This window comes from Brassica napus, chromosome C9 (assembly GCF_020379485.1).
Source record: "Brassica napus cultivar Da-Ae chromosome C9, Da-Ae, whole genome shotgun sequence".
NCBI classification, from domain to species: domain Eukaryota; kingdom Viridiplantae; phylum Streptophyta; class Magnoliopsida; order Brassicales; family Brassicaceae; genus Brassica; species Brassica napus.
The window spans coordinates 393,410-409,103 of NC_063452.1; the positions used below are offsets into that span (position 1 = coordinate 393,410).

Sequence of the window (15,694 nt, forward strand, 5' to 3'; positions counted from 1 at the left end):
TCATAGTACACCTGATAAAAGATATGATTTCATATACAAACTAATTAGTAACTCACGCAAAATTTGTAGAGAATTTTATGCAATGGAGAAAATGAAATTTTATGGATCATCGTGATACATTAAGTAAAGCTTTTGGATAATGTTTGGAGTTGTTGCACTTTATGCCCTACCTTAGTGAATAGTACTAGCATTTTTTTTTGTTGATGCTATATTAGATAATATCATAGTACACCTGATAAAATATATGATTTCATATGCAAACTAATTAGTAACTCATGAAACTTTATTTCTTCATAATTTTTTTTTTAATTCAAAAGGAAGTTTTAGATTTAAATTATCAAAAAGAAGTTCTTCAAATAAATATATATACTAACGGATTAACTGAAATATCACAAGAATTAACGGACCAAAAAATTAGAATAAACACAAAGACAAAGATAAAATAATTTGTGTAAAAAGTCTTAAAAACTTGAAAACCACTAATTATATTGAATTTTAGATGATACAAAAAGCTGAATAGAAATCACAAAAACAAAAGACTAGCTGAATAAAGGATTTCTAATTAAACCTTTTGACCTATGTTAAAAAAGCAAAGTTTGATGGGATGATAGTTTTAAATTCAAAATGATATTGTTAAGTAATAAAAACATTTGTTTTTTCATCTAATATTATTAATATCAACAAGAAAATAATTAAATGTACAATATATGTTAATGGACTAACTTTTTTTTTTGAATAAAGGAAGTTTTTTGAACACAAAGATATGAAATAAAGTTTAGTGGACTAATTTTATGTTAATGGACTAACTATCTGTTTCTTCATATAGGTTAATGGACTAACTAAAAGTCTAAAACTAACTTTCATGTTATTCACCGACCAATAAAAAATTGTTATTTTATATTCAGTATATTTTTAAAAAGATTACATAATATTTTCAATTTATATCATGATTTTAAAATAAAAAAGTAAAAATAAACAAATAATAGTATTAGATGCAAAAAAAAATATTTTTAATGCCGTCAGCAAAACACTAAACCCTAAACCATTGGGTAAACCATAAACCCTAGATAAATCCTAAACCATAAATCTTAAAAACACTAAAATTTTAATCCTAACCTTTAAACTCTTGGGTTTAGTGTTTTTGATTTAGGGTTTAAAATTTATACAATGATTTATGGTTTACCTAAGAGTTTAAGATTTAGTGTCTTGCTGACATCGTTAAAAATATATATATATATTTTTTGCATCTAGTACTATTTTCTATTTATTTATATATTTTTGATTATTTTAAAATCATGATATAAATTGATAATTTTTGTTTCTTTTTTTTAGATATACCGAATATAAAATAACGATTTTCTATTAGCTGGTGAACCCAAGAATAAATCCAATCAAAATGGGTGTTGAAAATTTGAAAACAGTTTGATTAATAAAATCACAAAACTAAAATTTAATATAAGATATTTTTTCTTAAAAAATCAAATAAGCCGTAGGAAGATTAAAAGTTGAAAAGATTAAAAGTTGCATTAATAGTTTTACATCCATCCACTATCATTCATGGGTGTGAAACCAGTCTCATAAATAAAAACTAATTTACAAAAAAGCCCTTAGAGCATAAAGAAAGGAAGAAGCTTTGAGGGCAGGAGAAAAGGTGTTGTGTTCGTCCTTACCAGAAGACAAGACAAGACAAGACAAGAGAAGAGTGTGTGTTCGTGTTAGATCGGATTCAATCCATCCAAGAGTTTTGTTTATTCGATTCGTCGAGCACAATTTCGAATCCCAATTGACGGAATCAAAAAGCTGCAAACACCAGAAGCAAATTCGTCGTCAAATTGAAAAGAGTCAAACTTTGTAACCCAGAAGCAAGCTGGAGAAAATTCGTCGTCTACAGTCTCTCATTTGATTCTTCGAGTTTTCTCTCAATCAAGGTCCAATTCGCTCTCAAAACCCTAACTCGGTTAGTTCTCGATTTGAAACCCTAAGTTTGTCGTCCAGATTAGGAGTTGGATTTGATTAGGGGGGTATATTTTGTTTTCGAGCTCATATTATTGCCAAGGATGTCTGCTTATTTCTCTTTTTGCTTGGTGGTCTAGTTTGGTTGCTTCATCTGGGCTCGAGTTCACCTTTTGTTCCTTTGAATGAATCTATCTTTAAACTCTCACTTGCTATGTTATTACGAAAGCTTACAACTTTGAAGTGAATGCGCTACCTATTAAGTGAATTAACCTATATCTAGTTAGAGTTTTGACGCCGTTTCATTGAATATATGTTGATTTAGGCTTTACTTTTATCTTTCAGGGTTGCACTGACGCCAGTGCTAAGTTTATGCTGTTACGAGATATTGCCCAAAAAGAAGAAGAAGAAGTGCATGTCCATGTAATGGTAGTGCTAGAGTGCAGATTTTTCTTTGAGTTTATAGGCCGGCTATAGTTTGGAGATATGCAAAGGTATCATCCTGCAAACTGCACTAGTGCAGTCAACAATAGCGCTACAGGTGGTGGTTCATCAGGACGATCTGATTCCTCTTCCATTGGAAACTACTCCTTAAACTCCAGGCATGTCCAAGTCTTTTCATAACCCTCCCTTTATTATGTTGATACACTTTGAACAACTTTTTTTTTGTTTTACTGCAGGAGGCCACCACCGTTGACACCCTACAAGTTGAAGTGTGAAAAGGACGGTCTCAACTCCCGGTACTTTCTCTTTCACCTTCTCGATTTGCCCATTATACTTGATCCCCTGTTTGAGTTCTTGTGATTTCACTATTTTATCTCCACTAGGCTTAAGTCCTTTTAACCCTTGGCGACTCTTTTCCATCTTTCATTTACTTTTTCTTAGATGATTTTTATTTCTTCAAAAAAAAAAAACTGCAGACTTGGACCGCCTGATTTTCATCCTCCAACATCAACTTCTCCCGAAGAGAACCTAACCAAAGAGTATGCTCAGTCTGGATACAAGGAAACTGTTGATGGACTTAAGGTGCGATCCACTGTTCTTGCTATTTAAAAACGTAGAAAAATCATGATTAATTATTATTGACATGTTTGCAATATACCTTCGACCCATGTCTACGCTATTTCCAGTTGATGCTCGAAATTTAAAGTAGGAATAATGTCTTTACTGAGGCAGAATGTGCTTTGGAGTGATGATTTCTAACTGAGGTTCTGTTCCTTTTGGTCCTGATAGGAAGCCGATGAGATTATATTGACTCATTTCCATACTTTTTCCAAGCCTGTTGTCATAAAGTGCAAAGAGGTACGGTATTAGAGAGTATAGACAGTGTTTTCTCCCTTAATCTCTATTGGAGTTCATTTGTTTGTTCTTGTGAAACTATATTCAATCCTATCCCGCAGGCTGTCAGAAAGTGTTTTAGAGCTATCAATGACTCTCGTGCACTGAAGCGCAAGGTAAGCTACAGATTCTGACTCCTTTCCTTTTCAATTAAGCGTGCAGAATATTAGGGTTGCAGACCCAATCACATTGCCTATACTTATTAATCTCCCGATTTATATGGCAGGCTGGTCAGGTTTATGGGGTGCCTCTCTCTGGTTCGCTTCTATGTAAGCCTGGATTTCCAGAACTAAGATCCTGTGGGGAGGAGACGAAGAAAAAATGGATTGAGGTGACATATCGCTATGCTTATCTAAACTTTTTAACAATACTCTTTTGGTCCATGTTTGTTGCTGTTCATCTGGTATAGCTTCCAGTAGATAGACATGGCCACCTATTTACCTAATTTTAATGGCTCTGTGAAAAAATTACTAAATATGGTTGTTATGGAATTCTGATAAATTGAAAGCACATGTTTTTTAATCTTGCTGAAGTATAAACTCATTCATGCTCTCATTTTTTTTTTCTCAGAGTTTATCACAACAGCACAAGCGATTGCGCTCTTTGGCTGATAACATTCCTGGATATAAGAGAAAAACCTTATTTGAAGTCCTCATAAGGAACAATGTTCCGTTACCGAGAGCTACATGGTTTATAAAAGTGACTTATCTTAACCAGGTACGTTGTTGGGAACAATTCGATTGTCTAGAACTATAATCTCTTCGGCGTTGGAGGATATCAATTTTTGTTTTCAACTTCAGGTTCGACCTAGTTCCGGGTCTATTCTTTCAGGGACACCTGACAAAACACAAATTACTCGGTGTGAGCAATGGACAAAAGATGTTGTTGACTACCTGCAATACCTCTTGGATGAACTTCTGTCACGGAATAATTCATATCCTTCTCAGCAAACTAGAGATAGGTCGCCACAGATGCTGTACACAGGATCAATTCAAAAGATAAGTCCAGCATCAGCAAGTCTTTACGGTGAGGAAACATCTCTGCATTTTAAGTGGTGGTATATGGTGCGTCTTCTACAGTGGCACCTTGCGGAGGGGCTTCTTCTTCCTAATCTCATTGTTGACTGGGTTCTCAGACTCTTACAGGTATGCTTCTAGATTAATTTATTGATCCAAGATGATGATATTCTTGTCTTCATCTTTTTGATTTCCCTTTCTGTTTTATTGCAGGAAAAGGAGGTCTTTGAGACTTTGCAGTTGCTACTCCCCATTGTATACGGTGTTTTAGAGAGCATTGTTCTCTCTCAGACATATGTGCAGAATCTTGTGGCTATTGCTGTCCGTTTCATCCAAGAACCTGCTCCTGGTGGATCCGATCTTGTTGATAACTCCCGACGAGCCTATACTCTCTCTGCTTTAACTGAAATGATTCGCTACTTGGTACTGGCTGCACCCGACACATTTGTTGCTTCAGATTGCTTCCCACTACCTCCTTCCATAGCAGCATGTGGACCCAATGACGTGAGCTATGCATCAAAAGCATATGAGAATCTGGAAAAGCTGAGAAGTAATTCTGCAGAGATTTCTACCCAGTTTCAAGGGAGAGGAGTTGATTCTCGTTTTGAGTTTCTTTCTTTTGATTATACCATTTCAACGGTTCAGAGAAGTGCAGATGATTTGGCAAAGATAGCTAGCGCTGGCTATCCTCAACATAACGGGGCTAAAGCTGTTCAGGCATTGGATAAAGCTTTATCGGACGGAGATATCAGAGCTGCTTACGGTTATCTCTTTAAAGACCTCTGCAACGGAGCCGTCGAGGAGACCTGGATTGCTGAAGTCAGTCCATGCTTAAGAACATCTCTTAGATGGATAGGGGATATTAGCGCATCCTTTGTTTGCTCCGTTTTTTTCCTTATTGAATGGGCGACATGTGATTTTAGAGATTTCCGGGATGGTGAGCCTAAAGATATCAAGTTCTCTGGCAGAAAAGATTGTTCTCCGGTGCATTTAGTTATTCAGCTTCTGAAGCAAAAAAGTCTGGGTGGGGAATTTGCAGCTCGCAGAGGAAAGAACCATCGCAGCAATTTTCTTGGTGGGTCGATGGATGCATTTGAAAGTCCGGGCCCATTACATGATATCATAGTCTGTTGGATTGATCAGCACGAGGTACACAGGGGTGGAGCAAAGCGCTTGCAGTTACTCGTTTTTGAACTTATACGTTCTGGAATCTTCAATCCCGTAGCATATGTGAGACAACTCATACTTAGTGGCATGATTGATGTGATTCAACCTGCTGTTGATCTTGAAAGGAGAATGAGGCATCATCGCATACTGAAACAGCTACCTGGTTGTTTTGTACATGACACCTTAGAGGAAGCACAATTTTTAGGAGGATATAAGCTTTCGGAGGCTGTGAGAATATATTCAAATGAACGGCGCCTTCTTCTGCGAGAGTTGCTTGTTGGTAAAGGTAAACATTTCAATACTTTAGCTCTGTCAGATCAGAAGTCAAAGAAAAAATCCACTTCATTTCCGCTGGTTGATTTGCCAAGGACGTTTGATGCCATGGGCGATAGTGAGGGACTTCGAAAACATACCAAGAGCAGTGTAGATATTAGAGAACTGAAGGAGCGCATAGCAGCCCTGCTGCAGTTTCCCCGTATGTCTTGCGGTGTGAAAAACCCTGTACCAGATGAATTTCAAAGTAGTGTTAAGGGATCAACTGGATCTGTGTATAGCAAGGTGGATCAACTAGAAGCTACACCAGGGTGTGAAGACTGTAGAAAGGCAAAAAGACCGAAAATGGATGATGAAAAGAGCTCTTGGAGTTCACCAATTATATCAAATGAAGAAGATAACTGGTGGATCAAGAAGGGATTGAAAACAGTGGAGCCTTCTCTGAAGGTTGATCCTCCGATAGAGTTGACTAAACAAGTACCGAGGGGTAGGCAGAAGATGGCGCGCAAAACACAATCTCTGGCTCAACTACAAGCTACTAGGATTGAAGGTAGCCAGGGCACTTCAACTAGTCATGTTTGTGATAGTAAAGTAAGCTGTCCTCATCATGGCCATGGAGTGGAAGGAGAAAACCATTGGGTGGTTGATGTGTTTAGAACTTCCACCCCTGTGGATATTGTATCTGTTGGAAACTCTTTGAAGCAGCTACAGTTTGTTGATAAGCGGTCTATTGCGGTTTGGCTTACAACTGTGGTTCGGCAACTTGTTGAAGAGTCCGAAAAGAGCAGTGTGAAAGTTGGGCAGTTCAACAAAGCTGCTCCAGTTGAAGAGAGTAGGACAACTAGGTGGAAGCTTGGGGCAGACGAGCTATCTGCCATATTATTTCTCATGGATCTCTCTCTGGATTTGGTTTTAGTGGTTAAATTTCTTCTTTGGTTATTGCCAAAGGGCAACAGTAGCCCAAATTTTGCCATTCAAGGTGGGAGAAACCTTGTAATTATGCCAAGGGATGTTGAAAACAACACGTGTGAAGTAGGGGAAGCTATTCTAGTATCATCACTTAGGAGGTGTGTTTTACTTGCCGTTCTATAAAATGACACTAATCATCTTCATTTTGACGATATATTTCTAAATACTTTATTGGTGCATGTGTGCGATCAATTTTTTGCAGGTATGAAAATATTCTACTTTCAGCAGATCTTGTTCCTGAGACCATGACAGCTTTGATGGCACGTGCTGCATCACTTATGTCCAGTAATGGAAAGATTTCTGGATCAGCAGCCTTAGTTTATGCTCGCTATATATTGAAAAGATATGGAAGCGTTCCCAGTGTGGTGGAATGGCATAGCAATTTCAAAGCAACATGTGAAAAGAGGCTTCTTTCTGAACTTGATCATACGCGACCAGGAAACGGTGAGTATGGAATCCCCCTTGGGGTTCCAGCAGGAATAGATAATCCAGATGAGTATTTACGTAAAAAAATCACTCGTCCTTCAAGAGTGGGGTTGACTATGAGAGAAGGTGTGCAACGAAAAGTTGAAGAGGCAACTCAGTATCTCAGAAAACTCATGGGTACTGGTACCATGAAAGCCTCCTCACCTGCTGAGAAGAATGATTACGGGTATCAGGTGGCCCAACAAATTGTAGTTGGGCTAATGGACTGCATTAGACAGACTGGCGGTGCAGCTCAAGAGGGTGATCCCTCTTTGGTTTCTTCTGCGGTTTCTGCAATAATAAACAGTATAGGGATTTCCATGGCAAAGAATTCAGATCTCTCTGTTCATCCATCTGGCGTAGGTTCATCTAATATCGCACGATATGTTTTGCAAATCCATATAACCTGTCTGTGCCTTCTTAAGGAAGCACTTGGAGAGCGACAAAGCCGAGTCTTTGAAATAGCGCTTGCAACAGAAAGTTCCACTGCTCTTTCTGGAGCCTTCGCCCCTGGGAAGGGATCCCGAAGTAGTCAGCATCAGCTCTCTCCTGAATCCTTTGATTCAAATGCGAACATCACCACAAATGATATGCCTAATGGTAGTGGAAAAATACCGCTGAGCAGAGCAACAAAAGTTACTGCAGCTGTATCTGCACTTGTTATAGGTGCTATCACACATGGCGTTATAACTCTTGAGAGGATCGTTGGTTTGCTGAGACTAAGGGAGTACTTAGATTTTGTTCAGTTTGTAAGGCGTACAAAATCGAGTTCTAATGGCAGTGCTAGGTCTGTGGGAGCCTCTAAAATGGAAAACCCTGTTGAAGTTTATGTACATTGGTTCAGACTTCTTGTTGGTAATTGCAAAACTGTTTCGGAAGGGCTTGTTTTGGAGCTTGTGGGAGAATCTTCCGTGGTGGCTGTATCGCGTATGCAGCGCATGCTTCCGCTGAAATTGGTCTTCCCACCAGCGTATTCTATTCTTGCTTTTGTTCTGTGGAGGCCTTTTGTTTCGAATGGTAACTCTAACTCCGGCGTCCATGATGACTCTCACCGCCTTTATCAGTCTTTAACAATGGCCTTCCACGATGTGATTAAACACCTTCCTTTCCGAGATGTGTGTTTGAGAGACACCCAGGGACTTTATGAACTGATAGTTGCTGATTCCACAGACGCTGAGTTTGCATCTGTACTTGAGTTGAATGGTTTGGATATGCACCTGAAAGCCGTGGCCTTTGCTCCTCTTCGTGCACGTCTTTTCCTAAATTCATTAATTGATTGTAAGGTGCCATCCTGTGGTTACTCCCACGAAGGAGGAGGAGTTAGTGAAGCAGCAAAAAACCGACACCAGGGAAATGGAACCAGTCTTGTGGACAAGCTCGTATCTGTATTAGATTGCCTGCAACCTGCAAAGTTTCACTGGCAGTGGGTTGAACTCAGGCTGCTTCTAAACGAACAAGCACTAACTGAGAAACTTGAAAATCACGACATGCCTTTGACAGATGCAATACGATCTTCCTGTCCTACCTCTAATGAGAAGTCTGAAGCCTCTGAGAATGAGAAAAATTTCATTCAAATCCTCCTCACAAGGTTGTTAGTGAGATCTGATGCGGTTCCACTTTTCACGGAAGTGGTTCATCTCTTCGGTAGATCGGTTGAGGATTCAATGCTGAAGCAAGCTGAATGGTTTCTAGCAGGTCAAGATGTTCTTTTTGGACGAAAAACAATCAGGCAAAAGCTGATTATAGTAGGTGAAAGCAAAGGACTTCCCACGAAACCTCAGTTTTGGAAACCTTGGGGTTGGTGCAATAACTCCAGTTCTGATCCTATCACGGGAAACAAGGCAGCAGCAGGGAAGAAAAGGAAGTTGGAAACTGTAACTTCTATGGAAGAAGGAGAAGTGATCGAACAAGGGTTGGGTTCAAAAAAGTTATTATTAGATGAGAAGAATCGTCTCTGCTTTGGGGTTACAACTGAGAGGGCTTTTGTTAAGCTAGTGCTTCCATGCATAGATCAAAGCTCTGATGAATCTAGAAGTACCTTTGTGAATGAGTTGGTAAAGCAGTTTAGCAGTATTGAGCAGCAGGTAAGTTCTGTTACCAACCGGATCACTAAACACATGGGAACTGCTTCATCTGGGTCTACTGAGGTTTCATCAAGTAAAGGAAGTACTCGGAAGGGCCTTCGTGGTGGTAGCCCTAGTTTAGCAAGAAGATCCGCAACAACAAATACTACTGACACCGTGCCACCACCTTCCCCTGCTGGTTTGAGATCTTCTATGTCTTTGCGGTTGCATTTTCTGCTAAGATTACTGCCTGTCATCTGCAGGTACTCTTTAAGTCTCTACAATAATTTTGTTTTCTCATTCAGTTTAACCGAATTTTTTTGTTGGAAAAGTCATATGTTACCTAATCAAAGGCCGAGTTATATTTATAATTTTTTTTTGTGTGTGGCAATCGTTTTTTTGCAGGGAACCGTCGTTTAGGAACACGAGACACACACTTGCGTCTACTATAGTTCGTCTGCTTGGAAGTAGGGTAGTTTATGAAGATTCTTCTCCGCGTAATGACTTATCAAAGTTGGAGACAGAATCAACAACAGATCCATCTTCCATGGCAGATCTTTCTAATGAAGTCTTATTTGACCGTTTACTGTTTGTACTCCATGGGCTGTTAAGCAATCACCAGCCAAATTGGCTGAAGCCAAGGTCTTCCTCTAATGAATCATCCAAAGACTTTACCTTGTTTGATCGTGATGCAGCGGAGAGCTTACAGGTTTGTCAAACAAAATTTATAAAACCCTCCACGGTCTGTGTTTACTTGACTGAAAATAATGATTTTGTTTTTTTGCAGAATGAGCTTGCGCGGATGCAGTTACCAGACACCATTAGATGGCGGATCCAAGCAGCGATGCCAACCCTTCTTCCTTCTCTGCGGTGCTCTCTCTCGTGTCAGCCACATTCTGTTCCGGCAACGGCACTCACACTTGTTCAACCATCTGCTGGTCTCAATCAAAGAAACTCCCCTGCCATACCAAAAACCGTAACAGCAGCAGGGCAAGGGAAGTTGAAGCAGACGATGTTGTCACAGTCTCAGCAGCAGCAAGAAGCAGAAAACACGGATGTGGTTGTTGACCCATGGACGCTTTTGGAAGACGGGACGAGCTCAGGTCCATCAAGCAGCAATCCTTTAAACAACAGTGACATGGGCAATGTTCGAGCCACATGTTGGCTAAAAGGTGCAGTGAGGGTAAGACGTACTGATCTCACATACATTGGTTCAGTGGATGAAGACAGCTGAGAATGAGTATATAGTTTCTTTTGATGATCATGAGAGAGAGAGAGAGAGAGGGAGAGAGCTCTGGAAAGTGACAAGCAAAGAAGCTCTTTGGATCTTCGGTGCCTTAGAAAGACTGTATCTCATTTATTGAGGGGCTGGCTCATCATAAGAAGACTGAAGCAGGCAAAGTCCATTTATTGAGAGATCTCTACGAGAGTCTTGTGTGTCTGTGTGGCTTCTTCTTCTTCAGTTCTTTTGTATTTTAACTACTACTAACTAACCCTTTTTTTGCTTACACCACCCGGACCCAATGTTGGTTCGGAACCCTGTTGTATATAAATAGGGATTCATCATTCGATAATTAGTTGTCTCAATTATTATCATTGTCTATCTTCTAAATAATATTACCCTTAGAACTTTTTATATGTAGCAGCTTCCTTCTTGAATCACTTTTTCTCTCTTCTTACATGAGTTTGATGGTGGGAAACTTGGCTAATTATTCTTTCTCACTCCCTGTGGTATCTAATATGTATATATATATATATATGTTATTTTTTTGTGGGGAAACTTTTATAAAATAGATTTTACATTGATCTATCTGATCTACAGAAGATGAGAATAGAAGGACAAGAAGAAACAGAAAAAAACTCAAGTCAAAAGTTAAACAACTTATTCACTACCGCTCATGGTTTTGTCTACATAAAGAACATCATCAATCCAAGCAACTATGTTAAAAGCTAAACCTTCAAGTACTCTTGAATAGCTCTCCAACACTGCTTTCCCAACATCCTGACAAACCAAAAAGAAGCGAAAAGACAACATTTAGTCTCTATCAAATAACTCTTGTATTTATTACAATCAAATTCAGTGACTTCAGTTTGTTTTACCTTATTGTACTGGATCTTGCATATATCTAATGATGTCTGAGACAACTCTGGGTAACGCTGTTTCAAACAGAAGAGAAGAGTTTCTGCTCTCTCTGCCATTACATAGTTCTTGTCTGTTCTCTCGGTAGTTGACATAAGATCTTTCACCATGTTCCATGAGTTCTTAGAGTTACTTAGACAAGCTTTGCGTCTCCATGTGTACATTGAAGCTTCTACTCTATCTGCTAACTGCACAGCTTCGTGCTCAGATGCTATGTTCAGACAATCTAAGAGTTTCTCTGGGAAAAACCGACCAGAACCACTCATGTAGCGGTAGATTGAATCACCAACACTGCTTTTACCACACTGAAACATCCAAATGGTTTAATAAACAAAGGGCTCCGAATAAGAATCTTTTTAACAAACAAGTAACAAGAGTGAAACAAATAAAAAAACCTTTGGAAGAGTAGCCATATAAGACTCTGGAATCTCCATTTCACTGAGGATGCTACTGTTGATAGCCATTGCAGCTTTGTGTATCTGATTAGTACTCTCCCTCTTGTTCTTGAGTTGTTTTCTTGCTTTGTCTGACAAACCTTCTGGAGGAACAAGAGGAACTGGTAACCACCACTTCTCTTCTTTCCTCTGTACTATAACTTTCCTGAAGGATCCAGTGGCAGAACGTGCAGACTTCATTGACAGACTTCCTTCTTCTGCATACCAAAACTCTGTGTCCTGAAAACCATCCAACACTTCCTGTTTCAAAAATAAAAACACAAAGATCATCAGAAGAAGAAGATCTTTTGATTCATAATTTTTATGAATTAATCTTTGGATAATTAGATGATGTACCATAAGCATGGAATCTAGTTTTCTCAATGCAGGTAAGTTGATATAGATATCTGCTCTTGGTCTACTCTCCATCACCTGATAAAACACTCCATCATCTTTTCCAAATTTTTAGACAAATTAATAATATAAGTTATGTTACCTCAACAGTAGTTCCATTGCTTAGACTCTGACATCTAGGAATGAACTCAACTATGTAATCGCACACCGATAAAAGACAATTCATTTCTCTCTTCCACAACGCTCTCTTCTCTGTTTCTAACGGCTCTAATCTCAGATTCTGACCAAACACTGTAGCTGCAAGCAAACATTTTTAAAAAAATGAAGAGTTTAGATTTTTCTGAGAGAAGAACATATATAGGCTGTGTGACTGACTGAGTCTTAAATTACCATAAAGATTGGTAATAGCATTTGAGATGGTCACAGCAGTACAAACTCCTTTACCACTTCCTGACATATCTTCTCCAAGTAGAAGCTTTGCGAATCTTTCCTTCATTGTCTCAAGTTCTGTATAAAAATCCTAGAACATATTTCATTAGTTTCAGAGTATTTTATAGGGAAAAGTAGAATGAGAGAAGGAACACAGCACCTGGTTCTGAGATTTCTTGAGCTTCACGAATTTCATTTGTTTGAAGTTCTAAACCAGTAGTGAGACATTTAGAGCTCTTAGATTCAGTGAGGACAGGCCAATCAGAAGGAGAAGGTTCACTACAGGAGCTGCTGGTTTCATCTATTTGGTCTGAGAAGCCTGAAGTGCTCTCTGAACAAGTTCGAGGGTAAACAAAAGAATCCATGCTCATCGTCAATGAAACCGGAGTTTCTGATGTTGAATTATCATTTGGGTCAATGGATGATTGATGATAAACTCTATCTCCGTTTTCATCTGGATTCAATACATTCTCCATCTTCTTTTCTAGCTAAAAAGAAAACTCTCTCTCTTTCTGTTCTTGATCTGTTTCTTGTGAAGAAGTAACACAAAAACAAATGTAATTATATTAAGCTTTGATGCGTTTATCAAGAGAATTTAGAATATGAAATTTGAAACCAGGAATTTGTTTATGGATAGCGAAATTTCTAGGACCAAAGAACTATAAAGTCAGAATATATTTTAAGAAAAGAAGCAAAAAGCAGATATAAAAGAAGAACGCATGCAAATTTTATCTTTGAGTTTTTGCTGAATATGTAAATAATTCAAATAAAAGAACGTTTAAAGTAAAATGAAAGCAACGGTCTTTATATTGATTTACCTTTAAAAGCTTCTGCTACAATTTGAAGTTTTGAACCGTCTAAGGCAAAATTTAAACGTACGTTGAATCAGAAACCCTCTATCTCTTGTGGAAGTTTTCAGGTGAAGAAGCCGGTGACCGGAAAAGAGAGTAGTATGGAAAATCCGATGAAAAGAATGATTGATTTAACGGTCCAGATAATGTTGAAGTTGGTGGCTTCAACAAGTGTTGTGGTTCTTATGAGAAATACCCTATTATGGCCTTATGGAGGTGTCTTAAACTATTGGTCTATGTGCTTCTATAATACTCTTTGGCTTTCTTGTTGGCTCTCAAATATGGACTTATTTATCTTCATACAGTAAGCAAATCTTTGATTACTGGATCCTTTGACTAATGATTGCACATTTACCTATGCTTTCTTTTATTTAAATTTTATTGTCAAATTAAACTATACATATCAAATGATTTTCTCGTTTTACGAATTTAGAGATCTCCAATGTAAATTTAGCGTTGTCTTTTTTTGGGTTACGTACAACTAAAAATCCCGTGGTTATTTAAGAATCAAAATTCGATCATGATGAATTTGTTGAAATTTAATTTTGTTAAAAGATCTTCATGTTTTTCTGAAGGTTCAACGTATATGATATATATCACCTCTTGACCATTATAACCATTCTTTAATTAAGAACTAATCTCTGGTCGGTCTTGCAACGCCTCTACTGGAATTTTCATTTTATCTTTATGTGTCTATCGTTTATTAAAATTAGATCAACTATCCACATGGCTGGACTTTGCATGTAGGCCACACGAGCAACTGCAAGTCTGCAACTCATAATAGGTGACTAGTTTTATCAATTTGAATTATGTTCTTATAATTTAGCACATGATAACCTTTTTTGGTACGAATGTTAAGATTAGCACATGATAACCTAATGTAATGGAGGAGACAATATATATTGCATGGTTCGTGCGTAAGACAGAGACGTGCGTACCATTTTCTCGTTGTAACAGAGTCCACCTATCTTATGCATATATTTTATTCCTGGGTTACTATTTTAATATACTAATGGGCATTTTATTATATTAACTACTTCCAATATCTACCTGCTATAGTTTATTTGTTGTCATTTATTTAACATATCTAATATATTCAGGAAAAATCAGTTTATACACTAAAGGCTAAACCTAATGACGTGAATGCTAACATATAATATAAGTAACACAAAACTTTAGATTATTAATAGAAATCTCTGTTTTGTTATATAAAATTAAGGATATTCAGTAACAAAATTATTTATCAAACAACGTAACTTTTTTTTGTAACATCAAACAACGTATCTAAAAACAAAAATATGTAGAAAAGAAATAGCAAATAAAAATATCTTATAATTTAATTAATCCCCAAAATATGTGTAAGCTAGGTTGTTAGCTATGGTTGAGAAATTAATTGAAACTAAGAAAAATGTTTCATTGAAAGATATAAATGCATGAAGTTACAAAAAGATATAAATGCATGCCATTTATTATATTAGAGATTGAAGGTGAAAAAATAAAAGTCATCAATAGTTTCTTATTCTTGCCCATCACGATACCGTGAAATGGTTGATTAAAAAACTGAAATCCCTAGCTACGAATAGAAAATTGCTTTTATAGACGACCGAACAATAAAGAAGTTCTGCATTGATGAGACCTTGCGTTCTTGCCCATGCAGCTGTGAACCTATAATGTTTGTACAAACTTAGAAATCAAACAAACGTGTCATCGCTAGTAACTGACAACTAATCCAAATATTTTTTTTTTGCGTGGCAAGTATCAAGGGCTAATGACGACCTGGTTTGCAGCAAGAGATCTAGGACAGTAACTCTGCTTTTTTCTACTAGCTATTGACAACAATGTCACATTTATTGTAACAATGTTTTCTGTCTGATGCCCTTTTTAAAAAAAAAAAATGTTTTCAGTCTGAAATAAATTTTAAATTCTTTAAAAAATACCCATCCGTTTCAAAAATATATGTTTTGGAGAATTTTCACAAATATTAAAAATCATCTTAAATTTTGATTATAAATGCATTATTTTTGTGTTTAACTATTTTTCATAACTTTTAACCAATCAAAATTCAATAAACATAGTTAATTTTTTCGAAGTTTACAATTCATCATTATTACCTCATAAAAGTGCATTGACAATGTAAAATATAATTTTTCTTGAAATTTTTTTTCTTCTAAAATGGATCATTTTTAAACATAGGGAATACTCCGTTTCATAAAAATGTATTTTAGAAAACAATTGTTTCAAT

At 37.3% G+C, this 15,694-nt stretch overlaps 2 protein-coding genes across 4 annotated transcripts; one reads left to right on the forward strand and one right to left on the reverse strand.

The window, feature by feature from the left end:
• Nucleotides 1-1,614: 1,614 nt before the first annotated feature.
• Nucleotides 1,615-10,906, forward strand: LOC125592312 (mediator of RNA polymerase II transcription subunit 12-like). 2 transcript variants are annotated; one of them, XM_048767121.1, is made up of 13 exons: nucleotides 1,615-1,928; nucleotides 2,299-2,555; nucleotides 2,634-2,693; nucleotides 2,874-2,979; nucleotides 3,187-3,255; nucleotides 3,354-3,407; nucleotides 3,518-3,622; nucleotides 3,862-4,008; nucleotides 4,092-4,436; nucleotides 4,521-6,814; nucleotides 6,919-9,507; nucleotides 9,650-9,953; nucleotides 10,032-10,906. In XM_048767121.1, the coding sequence occupies exons 2-13, from the start codon at nucleotides 2,440-2,442 to the stop codon at nucleotides 10,476-10,478; spliced, it is 6,636 nt and encodes a 2,211-aa protein (XP_048623078.1). In that variant the 5' UTR covers nucleotides 1,615-1,928; nucleotides 2,299-2,439; the 3' UTR covers nucleotides 10,479-10,906. The 2 variants fall into 2 exon arrangements, with proteins under 2 accessions (XP_048623078.1, XP_048623077.1); XM_048767120.1 differs by having other exon boundaries at nucleotides 1,629-1,957.
• LOC125575178 (rop guanine nucleotide exchange factor 3-like) lies at nucleotides 10,688-13,690 on the reverse strand. Of its 2 annotated transcripts, XM_048767123.1 has the most exons (7): nucleotides 12,762-13,678; nucleotides 12,563-12,679; nucleotides 12,315-12,469; nucleotides 12,176-12,250; nucleotides 11,780-12,079; nucleotides 11,345-11,689; nucleotides 10,688-11,246 (listed from the first exon to the last, which is right to left on the reverse strand). In XM_048767123.1, exons 1-7 carry the CDS (start codon nucleotides 13,075-13,077, stop codon nucleotides 11,127-11,129), a joined length of 1,428 nt encoding a protein of 475 aa, XP_048623080.1. In that variant the 5' UTR covers nucleotides 13,078-13,678; the 3' UTR covers nucleotides 10,688-11,126. The 2 variants fall into 2 exon arrangements, with proteins under 2 accessions (XP_048623080.1, XP_048623079.1); XM_048767122.1 differs by having other exon boundaries at nucleotides 11,780-12,250; nucleotides 12,762-13,690.
• Between the last annotated feature and the right edge of the window lie 2,004 nt (nucleotides 13,691-15,694).

Excerpts from the sequence above, each read along its gene's own strand:
- LOC125592312 (XM_048767121.1), top strand. The coding sequence starts at position 2,440 with ATGCAAAGGTATCATCCTGCAAACTGCACTAGTGCAGTCAACAATAGC. Across the intron at positions 6,815-6,918 it reads CTAGTATCATCACTTAGGAG|GTATGAAAATATTCTACTTT; the intron begins GTGTGTTTTACT and ends AATTTTTTGCAG. Across the intron at positions 9,954-10,031 it reads ATGCAGCGGAGAGCTTACAG|AATGAGCTTGCGCGGATGCA; the intron begins GTTTGTCAAACA and ends GTTTTTTTGCAG.
- LOC125575178 (XM_048767122.1), bottom strand. The coding sequence starts at position 13,077 with ATGGAGAATGTATTGAATCCAGATGAAAACGGAGATAGAGTTTATCAT. Across the intron at positions 11,690-11,779 it reads ATATGGCTACTCTTCCAAAG|TGTGGTAAAAGCAGTGTTGG; the intron begins GTTTTTTTATTT and ends TGGATGTTTCAG. Across the intron at positions 11,247-11,344 it reads GCAAGATCCAGTACAATAAG|GATGTTGGGAAAGCAGTGTT; the intron begins GTAAAACAAACT and ends TTGGTTTGTCAG.